This window comes from Ceratotherium simum, chromosome 29 (assembly GCF_057802395.1).
Source record: "Ceratotherium simum simum isolate JZ-2026a chromosome 29, ASM5780239v1, whole genome shotgun sequence".
NCBI lineage: Eukaryota > Metazoa > Chordata > Mammalia > Perissodactyla > Rhinocerotidae > Ceratotherium > Ceratotherium simum.
The window spans coordinates 9178539-9193008 of NC_141928.1; the positions used below are offsets into that span (position 1 = coordinate 9178539).

Consider the following 14470-nt stretch of genomic DNA (forward strand, 5'->3'; position numbering starts at 1 on the left):
ATAAATTCAGAAGTAAACACAGGTTCTTAAAAAGCAACTTTCAGAAAACTGAAAATATTTCCTTCATCAGAGCAGTATACAAAGGTATATAACATTACATATTTTCATCAAATTTAAAAATTATTTTTGCTATAACTGATGATTCACGCTGCTGAGCCTGGTGTTACTCAAAGTTGAGGCAGGCACACAACAGGACCTGGTGAAGGGCAGAGATCACTTTGGTACAAGGAAGATGTGAGAGGCAAAGGATATTACCCAACAGGCACCAACAAAGACTGTGTGTTCGAGACACACTTGAGAATTTTGCCTCCTGAGTATGCAAGAAACCACAATCAAGGCAGAAAACTCAATTTCTTGTGCTAAAGAATTAACCAAGCAAACAATATGTTAGGAGTTTGTATCACTGGTTATATATTTTAAAAAACTATTATACATTGATCAAAATTTGAAAGTAGTTTTATGGTACACCAGGTACTATATCCCACCAATTGAAGACCACTGGAGTCAGTGAACAAAGACCCCAGGACACCTGCAGAAGGCGTAGGAGCCAGAGACTGTGAGCTGAGCTGAGGTCAGCAGCAGGGAGCATCACCCCGAGGAGGAAAGACGCGGCAGCCCAGGAACGGGAGACTTGTGCGGCCACCAGCAAGAGGCTGAACAACCCAGGACCCGCAGAAGGGAGGGAGCAGAACTAGAAAGCACGCTGGTGCCGAATATCATTGAAGCGGCTGTTCCCAGGGTTGATTTTGCCTGGGAAAATTTGCAGGATTTGTCTGGTATTCTTACAACAGTGTGTGTTTAGCTAGTTGATTTGGTACAATGTTGCCAACTAGCCAAACCATTAACACAGAGCTCAGTGCTCAAGATGGTCACCAAATGGTTGGTCAGGTGGTGCTAATTCTCCCCAAGTGGTGTTGATCCTAAGAAAATAGGTCATAAAATCACACCATATCAGAAAGTAGGGTGGGGAGGAGACAAGGATCAAAAACATTCTATGAACCAGGCTACCATCCACGGGGGACAAAGTATGTGCTGTTAAGGGCTGGATACAGAAATACTTTCTTTGTTTATGCTCTATCTTATTTTTTTTTTTAAAAAGATTTAAAATAGCTTACTGAAATATATCTTACTCAAAGGATAAAATTAGATGCAGATCAAACTCAGAACAAGGGAAAATTAGGTGTGGGTAAATAAACTGAGAACAGAGAATAAAATTAGGCTGCATGTTATCAAGTTCTTTAAGGCTGTTAGAGGCAAGCCATAAATAGGGTTCTGAGCTTCCTAGAGGCCAAGTCAAAGAGTAAAAAAAACCCAGTCATTTATAGGATTCCCACTGCCTATAAGGTTAACGACACAGCAGCTTCTCAGGAGAAGCATGGTACTTTTTGTCCTGAGAAAAATCTTTCTTATACGTCCTCTTAAAGGAGACACTTTGTGACACACTGAGAAAAATCCTCAAGAGCATCTTGCAAGAAACATACCATCCAGATCCATATGCCTCTTTTCCACTCTGTCCATCAGTGCAAGCTAAAGGCATAATGCCAAGGCCCAGATCGAGAGAAGCAAGTTTAAGAGGGACCAAGAAAGGCAGGCCCAGTGTTTCTAGCTATCTTATGGTTGGGCTTGATCCAGGAATTAAATTTAAACCATTTATGGCATGGACATCTCTGTGGATAATTCTTTATGAACATTCTTCTTACAACCAACTTTTTGTTAAGATTTGGATAGAAGAGAGTTTGAAGTTATATGTTTGAGCTAAAACCTGAAGCAGAGCTACTCTGTGCTGTTGATTAAGGGCAGAGGAGTTTGCTCTAACAATCAACCTCATTTCCTTAGAAAACAGTCCGTAAGGGGCCGGCCCGGTGGCGCACGCAGTTAAGTGCGCGTGCTCCGCTGCGGCGGCACGGGGTTCGCAGGTTCGGATCCCGGGCGCGCACTGACGCACGGCTTGGCAAGCCATGCTGTGGCGGCGTCCTATATAAAGTGGAGGAAGATGGGCACGGATGTTAGCCCAGGACCAGTCTTCCTCAGCAAAAAAAGAGGAGGCATTGGCAGATGTTAGCACAGGGCTGATCTTCCTCACAAAAAAAAAAGTCTGTAAGCAGCATGGTCTGAGCACTTGGGCTCATACACTAAGAGATCAAGTGCAGGGGCTCTTGGAGTCAGACAGACCTGGTCTGAATGTCACCTCTACACTCACTAGCTGTGGGACCTCTCTGAGATCATCAGTTAAATGGGAATCCATTTAATATCTACAAATGTCTTCTGAGCATGCACAGCTTGTGACATAATCAAATAATACCTACTGCCCACGGTTGTTTGTGAGGATTAAATAGGTAAGTGCACCTAAAGTGTTTAGCTCAGTGATCAGTACATAGCAAGCATTTGATTAATGTTAAAACCAATAATAATAATAACAAAATAATAATCATAAGATTTCTGGTTCCATTCTAATGCATAAATAATTATATGATTAAGATCTCAAAGTTCTACATCACCAAAAAGGGTTGCAAGAATTTAAGCCCGGAAAAGGTTCAAAGTCAGCATTATCAATCACCCACAAAGGCATCAAAAACATCAAAAAGAGCACTCACAATTTTAAACCATGTTAACTTACTGGCGAATGCTCAAGATAAATGTTGTGCTTTGAGGTACCTACGTGAGTCAACCTGCTATAAAAGACTTAGACACAAGGCAGTTAAATATTAGAGAACATCTGCCAAAATTATGATTTTCATTGTAGAATGTTGAGGTCTTGATGTTTTGATGTTCCTGAGGGAAATATGCTGGTACCTTCACTAATCTCTAAATTTGGTAATACTACATAGAATATCATTTCTCTCATAAAATGCCTCTGAAAACAAAAAGCCTACTCAACCCTGAATAGAGAACAAAACTGCGCTGTGTTAGGGATCCTGGACAGGCAGCTAAATCACTCATTACCGAGAGTCGTCTTTCTGCACAACAGTCCCACAACATAATTCAAATTCGTGCCCGAGCAAAAATACAAATTACTACGTATCAGACTTCAAGAGTCCTCAAACAGTCTAAACCTCAAATGTTAAAATCTGCAGATGCCAAGCAAGTTTATCATAAACCGTTCTTTTGATAGTAATTAGATAGTACAGCCAGATAGCCTTTGAGGCCACTGTGAATTCATAACAACAAAACCATGTTATCCTCATGGAGAAGCATTTAGATGTTTCTTTCCTGTACAGCAGGGAGCATGCAGCTCATCCAGATGCAGGCTTGAGTCATTAAGGTACAAGTTTAAAAAGGAATGGACAGTACACTACGCTGTTTGACAGTACTTGCAGATTGTGACTTCTCCAAAAGTATCAAGATGTGGGGTTATATGAGAACCAGCAGCTGGGCTGGGCAGGGGAGAGGTCTATATTGTGCCCACACCATTTATCATTCATAACACATCGGTTTCTTATCCACTGAGTCAAAGGCCAAGAAAAGATCAATAAAAGCTACAAACAATCTTATGCTTTTCCTGACAGCTTTCGATATAAAGTGATGAAGAACGGTCAATGGTGTAATAGCTGTGCCTTGCTTCGAATGCTGCCATGAGAGACCAGACTTTGAATTCATCAAGAAGAAAAATGGCATATGTTTTAGATGGAATGCAGTGCAAGCTAATGAGTCCAAATCTGTAGGGGTCGGGGGGAATCAAAGAGGCCTGTTTCTCCTTTCCTTATGTTTGATAGGTTAGGCTACTCTCTAATTTCAACCAAATTGAACCATTCATTCATTAAATCAATATTTACTAAGTAACTAATGCTAAGCATTGTGCTTGGTACTAGGGATACAGTGGTAAATAAAGAGCCATAATCTATATCCTTGTTTATGGGATTAAAAAAAGTGCCAGGGATAATGGTCCACTAGCGAGGAAGAAATTTTCACCTCATGCTTCTAAATCACCTATTATAGGAGGGAATGTTAGAGACACGTTTGGGAGGTTCCTGCCCAGCTCATGCTCTTTGAAACTGACTATTGTCTACATCCTGTTCAGAGAAAATCTGCCCTATCCAGAAACTTTGCTGAGGAGATGGGGATAGGAGGCCATATGTACACATGACCCTCCTACCCTGAAAACAACTGTTAGAATTAGGGATAGACATCTGAACCACAGGAACAAATCTGTAACATTCTATTTGTGGTTTGAAATTAGGGCTCAAGAATGAACAGACTATGATGGGCAAAGGAGCTGTGAGACCAGGGGGATTGGGGCTGTAAATCAATTTAGTAATAAAAGACATTTAATGAGAACTTGGTATATGACAGGGCCTAGAAAGACAACAATGAACAAGACAGACATGGTTCCCATCCTCATCTCTAGTGGATGAGCGAGTAGTAAGTAAACAAATAAATGAAATACATACAGACTGTGATAAATACTATTAAGAAAATAAATAGGCTGCTGAGTTAGAGAATAGCACAGAGAAGGGGACTACTTTAGATAGGGAGGTCAGGGGCGGCTTTTCTGAGACCAGCCATGAGAAGTGCTGGGGAAGCCTATTCCAGGGAGAAGGAAGACTAAGTGCCAAGGCCCTGGGACAGAGAAGAACTCAATGTGTTCTAGAGACCAAAATAAGGCCAGATGTCTGAAGCACGGTGCGTGAGTAGCATGAGAGAAGGCGGGAGAGGAAGGCAGAAGAGGGATCACGCGGGTTCTTGTAAGGCTTTGTAAAGGGTGTGGACTTGAAGTGCAATGGGCAGCCAATGAAGGGTTTTAAGTAAGAAAAGACACTGTGTTGTCAACATTTTAAAACATCACTCTGGCATAAGGACAGACCCCTGTCTACAGACCAATGAGATAGAACAGAAAGCCCAGAAATTAACCCTTGCATATATGGCTAATTGATTTTCAACAAGGATGCCGAGACCATTCAACAGGGAAGGGACAGTCTTTTCAACAAATGGTGCTGGGAAAGCTGGATATCCACGTGCAAAAGAATGAAGTTGGACTCTTACCTTATACCGTATACAAAAATGAACTCAAAATGGATCAAAGACATAAACGTAAAATCTACAACTATAAAACTCTTAGAAGAAAACATAATGGGAAATCCTCATGACATTGAATCTGGCAATGATTTCTTGGATATAACAGCAAAAGTATGGACAGCAAAAGAAAAAATAAATAAATTGGACTTCAAGAAAATTAAAAAATTTTGTGCATCAAAGGACATTGTCAACAGAGTAAAAACACAATCCACATAATAGGAAAAAATATTTCCAAATCATTTATCTTATGAGGAATTAATATCCAGAATATATTAATAATTCCTAGGACTCAACAACAAAAGAAACAACCAAATTAAAAAATGGGCAAAGGACCTGAATACCATTTCTCCAAAGATACACAAATGGCCAATAAGCACGTGAAAAGATGCTTAACATCATTCATCATTAGTGAAAGGCGTATCAAAACAATGAGGCACCACTTCACACCAATTAGGATGGCTATTTTAAAAAAAGGAAAATAACAAGTGCTGGTGAGAATGTGAAAAACTGGAACCCTTGTGCATTGCTGGTAGAAATGTAAAATGGTGCAGTCACTATGGAAAAAAGTTTGGGAGTTCCTCAAAAGTTAAAAATAGAATTACCATATGATCCAGTAATTCCACTCCAGCTAATATACCCCAAAGAACTATGAACACCAACATTCATAGCAACATTGTTCACAATAGCTACAAAATGTGAACAACTCAAGTGTCCATTGATAGATGAATAGATAAAATGTGGTATGTACACACAATGGAATATTATTCAGCCATAAAAAGTAATGAAATTCTGATACATGCTATAATATGGATGAACTTGAAAATATTATGCTAAGTGAAATAAACCAGACACAAAAGGACAAATATTGTATAATTCCACTTATATGAAGTACCTAGAATAGGCAAATTCTTAGAGACAGAAAATAGAATAGAGGTTACCAGGGGCTAGGGATAGCAGGGAATGTGGAGTTATTGTTTAATGGGTACAGTTTCTGTTTGAGATGATGACAAATGTTCTGAAAGTGGATAATGGTGATGGTTGCATAACACTGTGAATGTACTTAATGCCCCTGAATTGTACACTTCAAGATGGTAAATTTTATGTTGTGTATATTTTACCACCATAAAAAAAAGTATTAAAAAACCACCACTGCTGGGAAAAATGGACTGGAGAGAGGCAACTGTGCAATCAGCGGAAGCTGGCCTGCAGAGAGGAGAATGGTTCAGACACGCTGAGAAATCATAGGGACCAGAGAGAAAGAGAGAAAATAGCTGCTTGATGGCTCCCAGTCACATGAGGCCCAGCTGTGCGCCCTGCACTTCATTTCTGTGAGATGCACCCACATCCTTTCAGTGAATGACTTCATCCTTGAGCTGGACTGAGTAGATCTCTGTCCACGCAACGAAACAATCCCTGATTAAGGCAGGGAACACAGCTGGGATCCAGCTACGAGGAAGCTTGGAGACTAAAAGTTTGGGCAGTTGGTTTCTAAAGCTAGACTCTAGCTCCATGAGAGCAGGGTTTTTTCCTTCCCCCGCAGTGCCTAGCACAGTGCCTGACACGTGGTGGTAGGCCTTCCATAAACAAGTATCGAACAAGGGCTGAGAAACTCTCCCATGAGTCTGTGGAGGTCTGAGCTTCCGTGTTCTCACTCACCAAATTTATGCCCAGTTTAAACCTAGGGCACTAAGTCCCTAGATCTGCGCTCATTACTGATCTGAATGGCCAAGCTTAGTTCTTCACAAGGACTTCCCCCCAATCTGTTCAAGATCAGGGGAAGTTGATGCTAAAACTTCAGTTTTACAGAATCCTGGCTGCCCCTCTACAAAGCTGGAGTCCCAGGATGCCCAAGATTTATTGGGCTCCCAATAATATTCATCAAACCAGCTGTAAGAAAAGTTAAATTCACTTTCTCATAAACACAGAACACATAAAATGGTTTTTAATTTAATAACACTCTGTTGTTCACAGGTGAGAGAAAATGTCTCCTTCCTTAAAACACTGGAGTCAGAATTTCAAGACATCCTTAGACAGCAAAAATGGAACTTGGCTCATTTCATTTTTCTCAACCATTCCAACCACTCATCCAAGTCATTTCTAACAGGGGAAAACTGGAAACAATCTAATTTTACAAAAGGAGGGAAACTGTTAAACACATCACTGTTTATCACAATATTGGGCTATCATGCACCAATTAAAATGGTAACTTGACGACCATATAACAAGAAGAAGACATTTACAAAATACAGTTAAACGGAAAAAAGAGGAATGCAAAATCATATATATAATTTGACTACAACCACGTAGAAATGAGGTTTGTAGCTATAAAAATTGGAAAGGACCAAAAGGAGATGAAAACAGTTGTTGCAAGGCAGAGAAATTATACATGGAATTTTAAAACGTATTTAAAATTTACTTTATAATAGTTTAAAAAGTCAATTAGAAACACACACACACACAATCATGGTTCCAGAGTAAAAATGTGAACAAATAGATTGAAGAACTTTTGGTCACTGCGCTGCCTCAGCAGCTGGGGATAACTGATGACCAGTGTGAGATTCTCTAAGGCAGGGTTTCTTCAAGTGGTCCTGGGACCAGCAGCATCAATACTATCCTAGAACTTGTTAGAAATGCAAATTCTGGGTGAACCCCAGACCTACTGAATTTGAAACTCTGGGGACGGGGCCCAGCAATCTGTTGTAACAAATTCTCCACGTGATTCTGATGCCCTCTCAAGTTTGAAACCACTGCTCTCAAGTACCTTCCCTGTCGGATATTCGGTGATTTCCACAAGTCTATAAAGGGTCCATCTTTCATACCTATGTTGTCTCCCCCAAACACCACTCTCGCTGTTTATAAGAGCTCCATATTACTTATTAGATCGGGTTCAAAATCTTCACCTGAGAGTCAAGGTTCTAGTTTCGCTACTCCGGCCAGTTAACATGGACCATGCTTGTGTGTATCATCTCATTTAATTCTCCTAACAACCCTATAAGGTAGATAATATTAATATCCCCATTTCATAGAGGAGAAGACTGAGGTCAAAAGAAGTCCAAGATCATACAACTAGTACATGATGAAACAAGAATGACTTAGAGCACAAGCTCTTAAAGACCACTGAGGTTCAGAGAAGTTCACGGAGATAAATGATAGAGCTGGTATGTGAACCCAGGCCTGTCTGATTCCAAAGCCTACTTGTTTTGTAACCACTAAGCTCTGCTGCTTTACACTTTCTGTTAGGCAGGACCATTTGCTCACTGCCTCTCAGATACATCACTGCCAAAAATCATGCTGTTTGCAAATATCTACTGTCTATCTTCTTTGCCACCAACCCACATCCCATAGCCTCCACGAGGCCTTCCAAAGCTGCTTCCCCAAGATCCCTGGCCAGCATGGGTTGCTCCCTCCCTTCTCTCAGCCCCCACCGTGCCGTATCTGTATACCACCCATAATATTTACCAATTCCCACCCTGAATTATAGTCATGCACACACTCCTTCAGGAGAGGCGGTGGTCTGAGTTGGCATGATGTCACCTGTGACTGACACAGAACAAACACGGATTGAGTCAATCAACGTGTCTTTTATGTGACTAAATTCATTCTTTAAATATTTTATGTATCTTCTCTGCCCAGCTGGAGGACAGTAAACTCCTTAAGAACAAGGACCAAATCTTTTACTTATTTTATATTTTCAAGAATGTTCAGCCCTGGGCCAGGTACACAATCAAGCCTGTAATACATGCTTAAATTCAAGAAGAATGCTACTGGGACACAACTCTGGTATAAATTTTTCTACTACTTAAACCCTGCAAAAATGCAGCTTATATTAATGGGAGATAATTGAGTACTATACAAATGGGTCCAATCAATTCATTTTTTGTAAATAGAAATAATAAATTTAATGTCTTTAATAGTGTTAAATAATAATCAAGAGAATTTTATGAGCACATTTTCCTGAAAATTTGTTCAAATTTCCATGCAGCTGGAAAAAAGATCACAATTCTGTGTTTTAAAAAATTGAGGATATTATATGCCTTCATTATGCCTCTCTTAAAATGAAAGCATACTATTTTTAAAAATCATAACACAAATCCCAGTATCTCTCATTAAGGAAAATATGGATATTTTCATTCCAGATATCTATCATCTATTACAGTCATTTATCTAGTCCAACAAATATACTTTTAACAGGAAAAAAAGATCTCATAAATATTCTAACTCCTTTCACATACCCAGAAAGCAAAGGTACAGAAAATCAGCATATGTATTTCAATAATATTTAAACCTCAAAAACTAAATTTATAAACTTTTAGGAACAAGATGATATAAAAACCAAATGCTACCTTTCTTAATTCATAAATCATTTTATTTAATTACATACACCATTAGCAGAGAAAAATATCAAGCCACAACATATTTTTAAGAAACTGAAGACACAGATCAAAAGTATGTAACAATAAAAACAAATAAACACGATCAAATTATTATAGCCTTTCAACAGTCATTTATTCCCATCCAGTCCTTATACTGCACTCACATGGTCTAACAGTAAATATACAACAAAAGATCTGATGAGCTTGGTGATCCTCTCTAAACCTAAATCAATGTACTACCACTGAACAGACAGTGTAAACTTACCAGCTCCACAGATCCATAATGTTTCCTACTGAAATCCCCACGTCTACAGCCTAGGTCTTCCGAGACAGAGCTGGAACAAAAATGCTTCATCAGTATTATACATAGCGATCTGGCCACAAACCTTCTGCAAAAATCGACTACCATTTGCAAAAAAGACTGCTATGGAACAGGCTTGCCCCAGCTCCTCACTGCAGGGGAGCCTCCTTACAACAGACACAGTCCTCAGCAGCCATTGCAGAGCCTGGCTTTCCTGGAGCCCTCAGTAAAAAGAAAAACACCCGAGTCATCCCTGGAAGTATAGGCAATGATTGAATTAAATATTTAGTCATTTGGAATTGATTGAAATTTCCAAGGCTACTGGTGGTTTATAATTTCATTTCTGTATAACCAAAGGGAATATAAACCCTGCAGTCAACTTGAGGCAAGGGACAAAGCTTGCAATTATCTTTCGTTTAAGAGAGCCTCTTTGTCCCAAATAGTCAACACAAAAATAACCGGCATCATTTGATGCTATATAGGAGAAATAAAACTTTAAATAGGAGGAAAAAAAACTTCAAAATCCTGGTAGGCATCCCCCCCCTCTTTAATTTATGACAATATGACGAAGGACCAGGACTAACAGAAAATCTAAAAATCTAACTTCCAAGTATATTTAGTTTTTTACATAGCAGTGCTAATACTACCCCCCCACCAAAAAAAGGCTTAAATCAGATAAGAAAAATCACATGCGTTGTTGAAGAAGAGCAATTAAAACAAGGACAAAATTGTTATCGCGTTTGCATCTTGAAAGCATAGTCACACACTCAAAAGACACATATCTTATCTAGTTAGTACGTTTAGGACCCCAAGCAGTATTCATGAAACCACCGGGGATCTGCAAATACAGTTTTAATAAGTTTTGTTCTAATATGTCATGCAAATAACTCTAATAAAACAGAAAATAAAATTACACAGGAATTACGTGTTTAATATATCCAAAATATTTGGGATCTAACATGCAAAGAAAGGTGCATTTAGTACCTTTTCATCCTTCCTTAAAAGGTAGGCTACATTTTCTAAATTACAGCCCTCTTGGCACGTTCAGAAAGAGACTGACTCTGATGTTTAGCATCCACAGAACTGACTCTCTGCCAGGACACTATTTGATAGGCTCCAAGAAAGACAGCATGAGAGAAATGAGATTAGAGAGTCTAATGGTATTCTGCTCCCACCATTTCACAGAGATGGCTGAATTAATCTTATATGAGAAATTTAACCTTTTGTGGTCTTCACTTCCTTAGCTGAAAACTGTGCAACAAATTAATGAATGCAGCTTGGAAGGGTCTCCTAGATATTACCCAGGCTGCCTTCTGCTTCTAGTGACATGATTTTTTACCAAAAAATCTCAGAAAGAGATTTAAAAACTTCCCTCCATGGCCTATTCTGGTCTGTGTTAAATATGTCCTTTATGCCCATTTTCTTAGCCCATTTTGATAACCCTTCTGGAGAATATGCCATTGCCCTACATAACAGTTTCAAGATCCTTCGCCTGAAGGCCTGAGAGAGAGAGTGGGCTCCCGGGAGAGGAGTGTCCACGCACTTGGGCAGAGATTGGGCACAGAGTGGACGCTCAGTGGCCATTGACTGAAAGCTCTATCTGCCCAGATCTCAGCCCACGTCTTCAGTTTCAGCTGGGCCCACTACGCAGTCATCAACATCAGCAGCAGCTTCTAACACGAATGGCCAATAACATGAAAAGAGCAAGGATGCCGGGCACTGGGCTCCTCCCTGTGCTCCCTCAGCACCACCAAGGGGGTTCTAAGACAGTGCCAGCTCCCTACATTTGCCAACAGCCAGAAACACACACAAAAAAGATGACAACCTAGGTCCTGGAGCAACCACCTCCTTAGAAGCCTCACAGAGGGAAAACAACGTCCTATGAAAACAACCAAGAGAAATATAAATAGAACATCTGCTGTCGGTTGCCCTTTTCCCCCTCTAATTACATTTCATCCAATACACTGCAGAGACAGCGCTTGCGAATGGTGGGAGCCAGGCTGAATTATATGGAGTACATTTCTAAGGCTGCAGGAGGCACGCAAGCCAGCCATGTTAAAAGCCCTCCGCACTCCCCTCCTCCCTCCCCAGGCTCTCTGGCCTCTTGGCACCCAGCACAAGAGGTGCGATTGGAGGGGGTCACCCAGAGCCCCAAAAGCAGCTTTGTTCTCCTCCAGGTCCCCAGTGTCTGGCCCACCGCCTGGCACAGAGTGGACATGCAGTACATGTGTGTTGCATTAACGAAGGTATTTGCACATCTTTTGGCTCTTACTAGCTACTGCCTGATTGCACCCTTTGTGAGCACCGAGGCAGGCTGCCTGTTGACATCCTCCCTGCTGAGCCACATTATTCCTTCAGTCCAGACAGTCTTGGCCCAAGAGGCAGACATTGCCACGTGCATGCCAAAACCTGTTCGTTTTTCTTCTTAGACTGTCGCTAAGACTACATCTCCTAGCCCTTCTTGCAGTAAGTGTGACCATGTGACTGAGCTCTGGCCAAGAGAATGTGGGCAGAAGTGCTGTGCACGACTTCCAGGCACATCCCATGGGAGGCGCCTGCTCTCCCTCCCCACGGCCAGCTGGATGGAGAGGACCATAAGGACTTGCAGTAGGGAGAGCTTCAAGATGGAAAAAACCTGGGTCTCTGAATGACCAAGTGGAAGGTCACACCTCCAAGAACATCTGTATTATAATACAGTGTGAGCAAGAAATAAACATTTAGTTGTATTAATCACGTAGACTGTGCATTTACCACATTGCCATGGTGTTACCTGAACTAATGCAGAAGTTGGTATCTTGCAGTGGTGTGCTACCATAGCAACAACCTAAAATATGTGGCACCGGCTTAGTAGGCAGGCAGCAGCCAATGAGGAAATTGATCTCAGAGGCTAGAAAGATGGAGACCTATGTTATACAGTAGCAAAATAGCTGGTAAAACTTGCACCTATGGTAATTTGCACCTGGACCCATGCCTTCTGAGCCTGCAGCTCTAGGGAAAGTGGCTAGACAGATCAGAATGACGCTGTGTGCTGGCTCCTATTGGCTGACCTTAGCACGGTTTTTTACAAGAAAGAGATGAGCCCAGGCAAGAACTGGAGGGGTTTCAAGCAAAGACAGAAGGGAGTAGAGAGAGTCTAGAGACCAAAGGCCTCACAGGCTTGAGAAATCACTCTGTTTCTGCACCCCAAACAATAAGAGTTCTGGCCAACGAAATGTGGGTAGAAATGATGGCTACCTCTTCCAGACCTAGTCCATAAAAGTTTCTCGTGAATAATCCTCGCTCTCTTTCCTCATCCACCTGCTGAGGTGAGGGCTGTGCAGACCAAGAGGGGTGAAACCACAATAGGAAAGAACCGTGGCCCCTAAATCACCATTTAGAAGATCCCAAGTAGGAATACCCTCACCGGGCTGTGATATAATTAAGAAATAATTTTTATTGTTTTAAGTCACTAAGGTTCAAGGTTTATCTATTACCACAGGCAATTTTATCTTAATTGATATAGCTCTCCAAAGCTAAGAGAAAGTCGTATAAGAATAACTCCCCCAAAAAGCGGTTGTCAGAGGGCTGGCAGGCCAGGATGACTCTATCAGGGGTTGGCAAACTATGTCCCAATCCAGCCCACTGCCTGTTTTTAAAAACAAAGTTTTACTGGAACACAGCCACGCCCTTTGGTTTCAGACTGTCTGGGGCTGCTTTTGCGTGACAAGGGCAGAGTTGAGAAGATGCAACAGGGACCTGTATGGCCCACAAAGCCTAAACTATTTACTGCCTGGCCCTTCATAGAAGAAGTTTGCCCAGTACCTGCCGCAGAGCCTCGCGAATCCCGTTTTTTGGTTTCAGGTCTACCCAGAAACTGTGATTTGTATGCCAATGCAAATACTCGGTTGCAGTGTTTATCAGACTTTAGAGTCCATCTGAATCCCTGGGGGAGCTTTCTAAAAATGCAGATTCCCTGGCCCTATTCCCAGAGTCTGTGATTCAGCATGTCTGCGATTTTAACAAGCAGCTGGGGTAATTCTGATGCAGGTGGTCCACAGACAATGTTTTGAAAAATATTGCTCATCCAGATGACTCTGGAATCCCTGGAAAACCTGTTAGCCATTCTGCAACACTTTTATAAGGAAGGATAAGGCCTTGATCTAGTTTTCTACGAATGGGAGGAGGTGTGATATAGTCCTTAAGGGCACGAGCTTCTGCCACAGACCTGGGTTCTTAACCTCTCTGGGCATTAGTTCCCTCAGGTATAAAATGTGGTTGATAGCATCACCTACTTAACAGGGTTATAAAGGATAAATTAAAAAGAGCAGATAAACGTTTATTCTGAGCACAATGTTTACCACATGAAAACTACTCAATAAATGTTAGCTGTCATTATTGCTCTTATTATTAGTATGAATTCTTCTCAGGTGGTTAGAGAGAGTCCTGGGAAGAGGTGTTCAGTATAAATGATTACTAACTGTTTAAAGAGTTTTAAATAAGATGCCTCCCCGCCCCCCCACCCCGCCCCAGGCAGCAGAAAGGGACCTGGGGCTAAGCAGCAGTCCTCCTAGGACGGGGCTGACATCTCATCCCTAAGTGTTGGCCTAGCAGTGTGACCTCCCCTGGAAAATACTTGGGACCCAAGAGCATGTCACCAGAACAAGGCGGGTGCAAAAAAGCACCAGAGAGTTCAAGTTCCTCACATGCGATGTGGTCTCGGCTCTAAATAGAAACTCTTCTGTTTTAGCAAATTGATGCGTGAAGATGCTGGATCACGCTTTGCAATCATGAAGAGAGCTGAGGA

The 14470-nt window shown here is 41.3% G+C and overlaps 1 protein-coding gene across 1 annotated transcript in view; it reads right to left on the reverse strand.

The window, feature by feature from the left end:
• Window positions 1–14470, reverse strand: part of GARNL3 (GTPase activating Rap/RanGAP domain like 3) — a 152347-nt gene that overhangs the window by 105319 nt on the left and 32558 nt on the right. The window contains exon 3 of the mRNA XM_087419035.1: window positions 9652–9721. Coding sequence (XP_087275161.1) covers window positions 9652–9721 — 70 coding nt within the window. The remainder of the gene's footprint in view (window positions 1–9651; window positions 9722–14470) is intronic.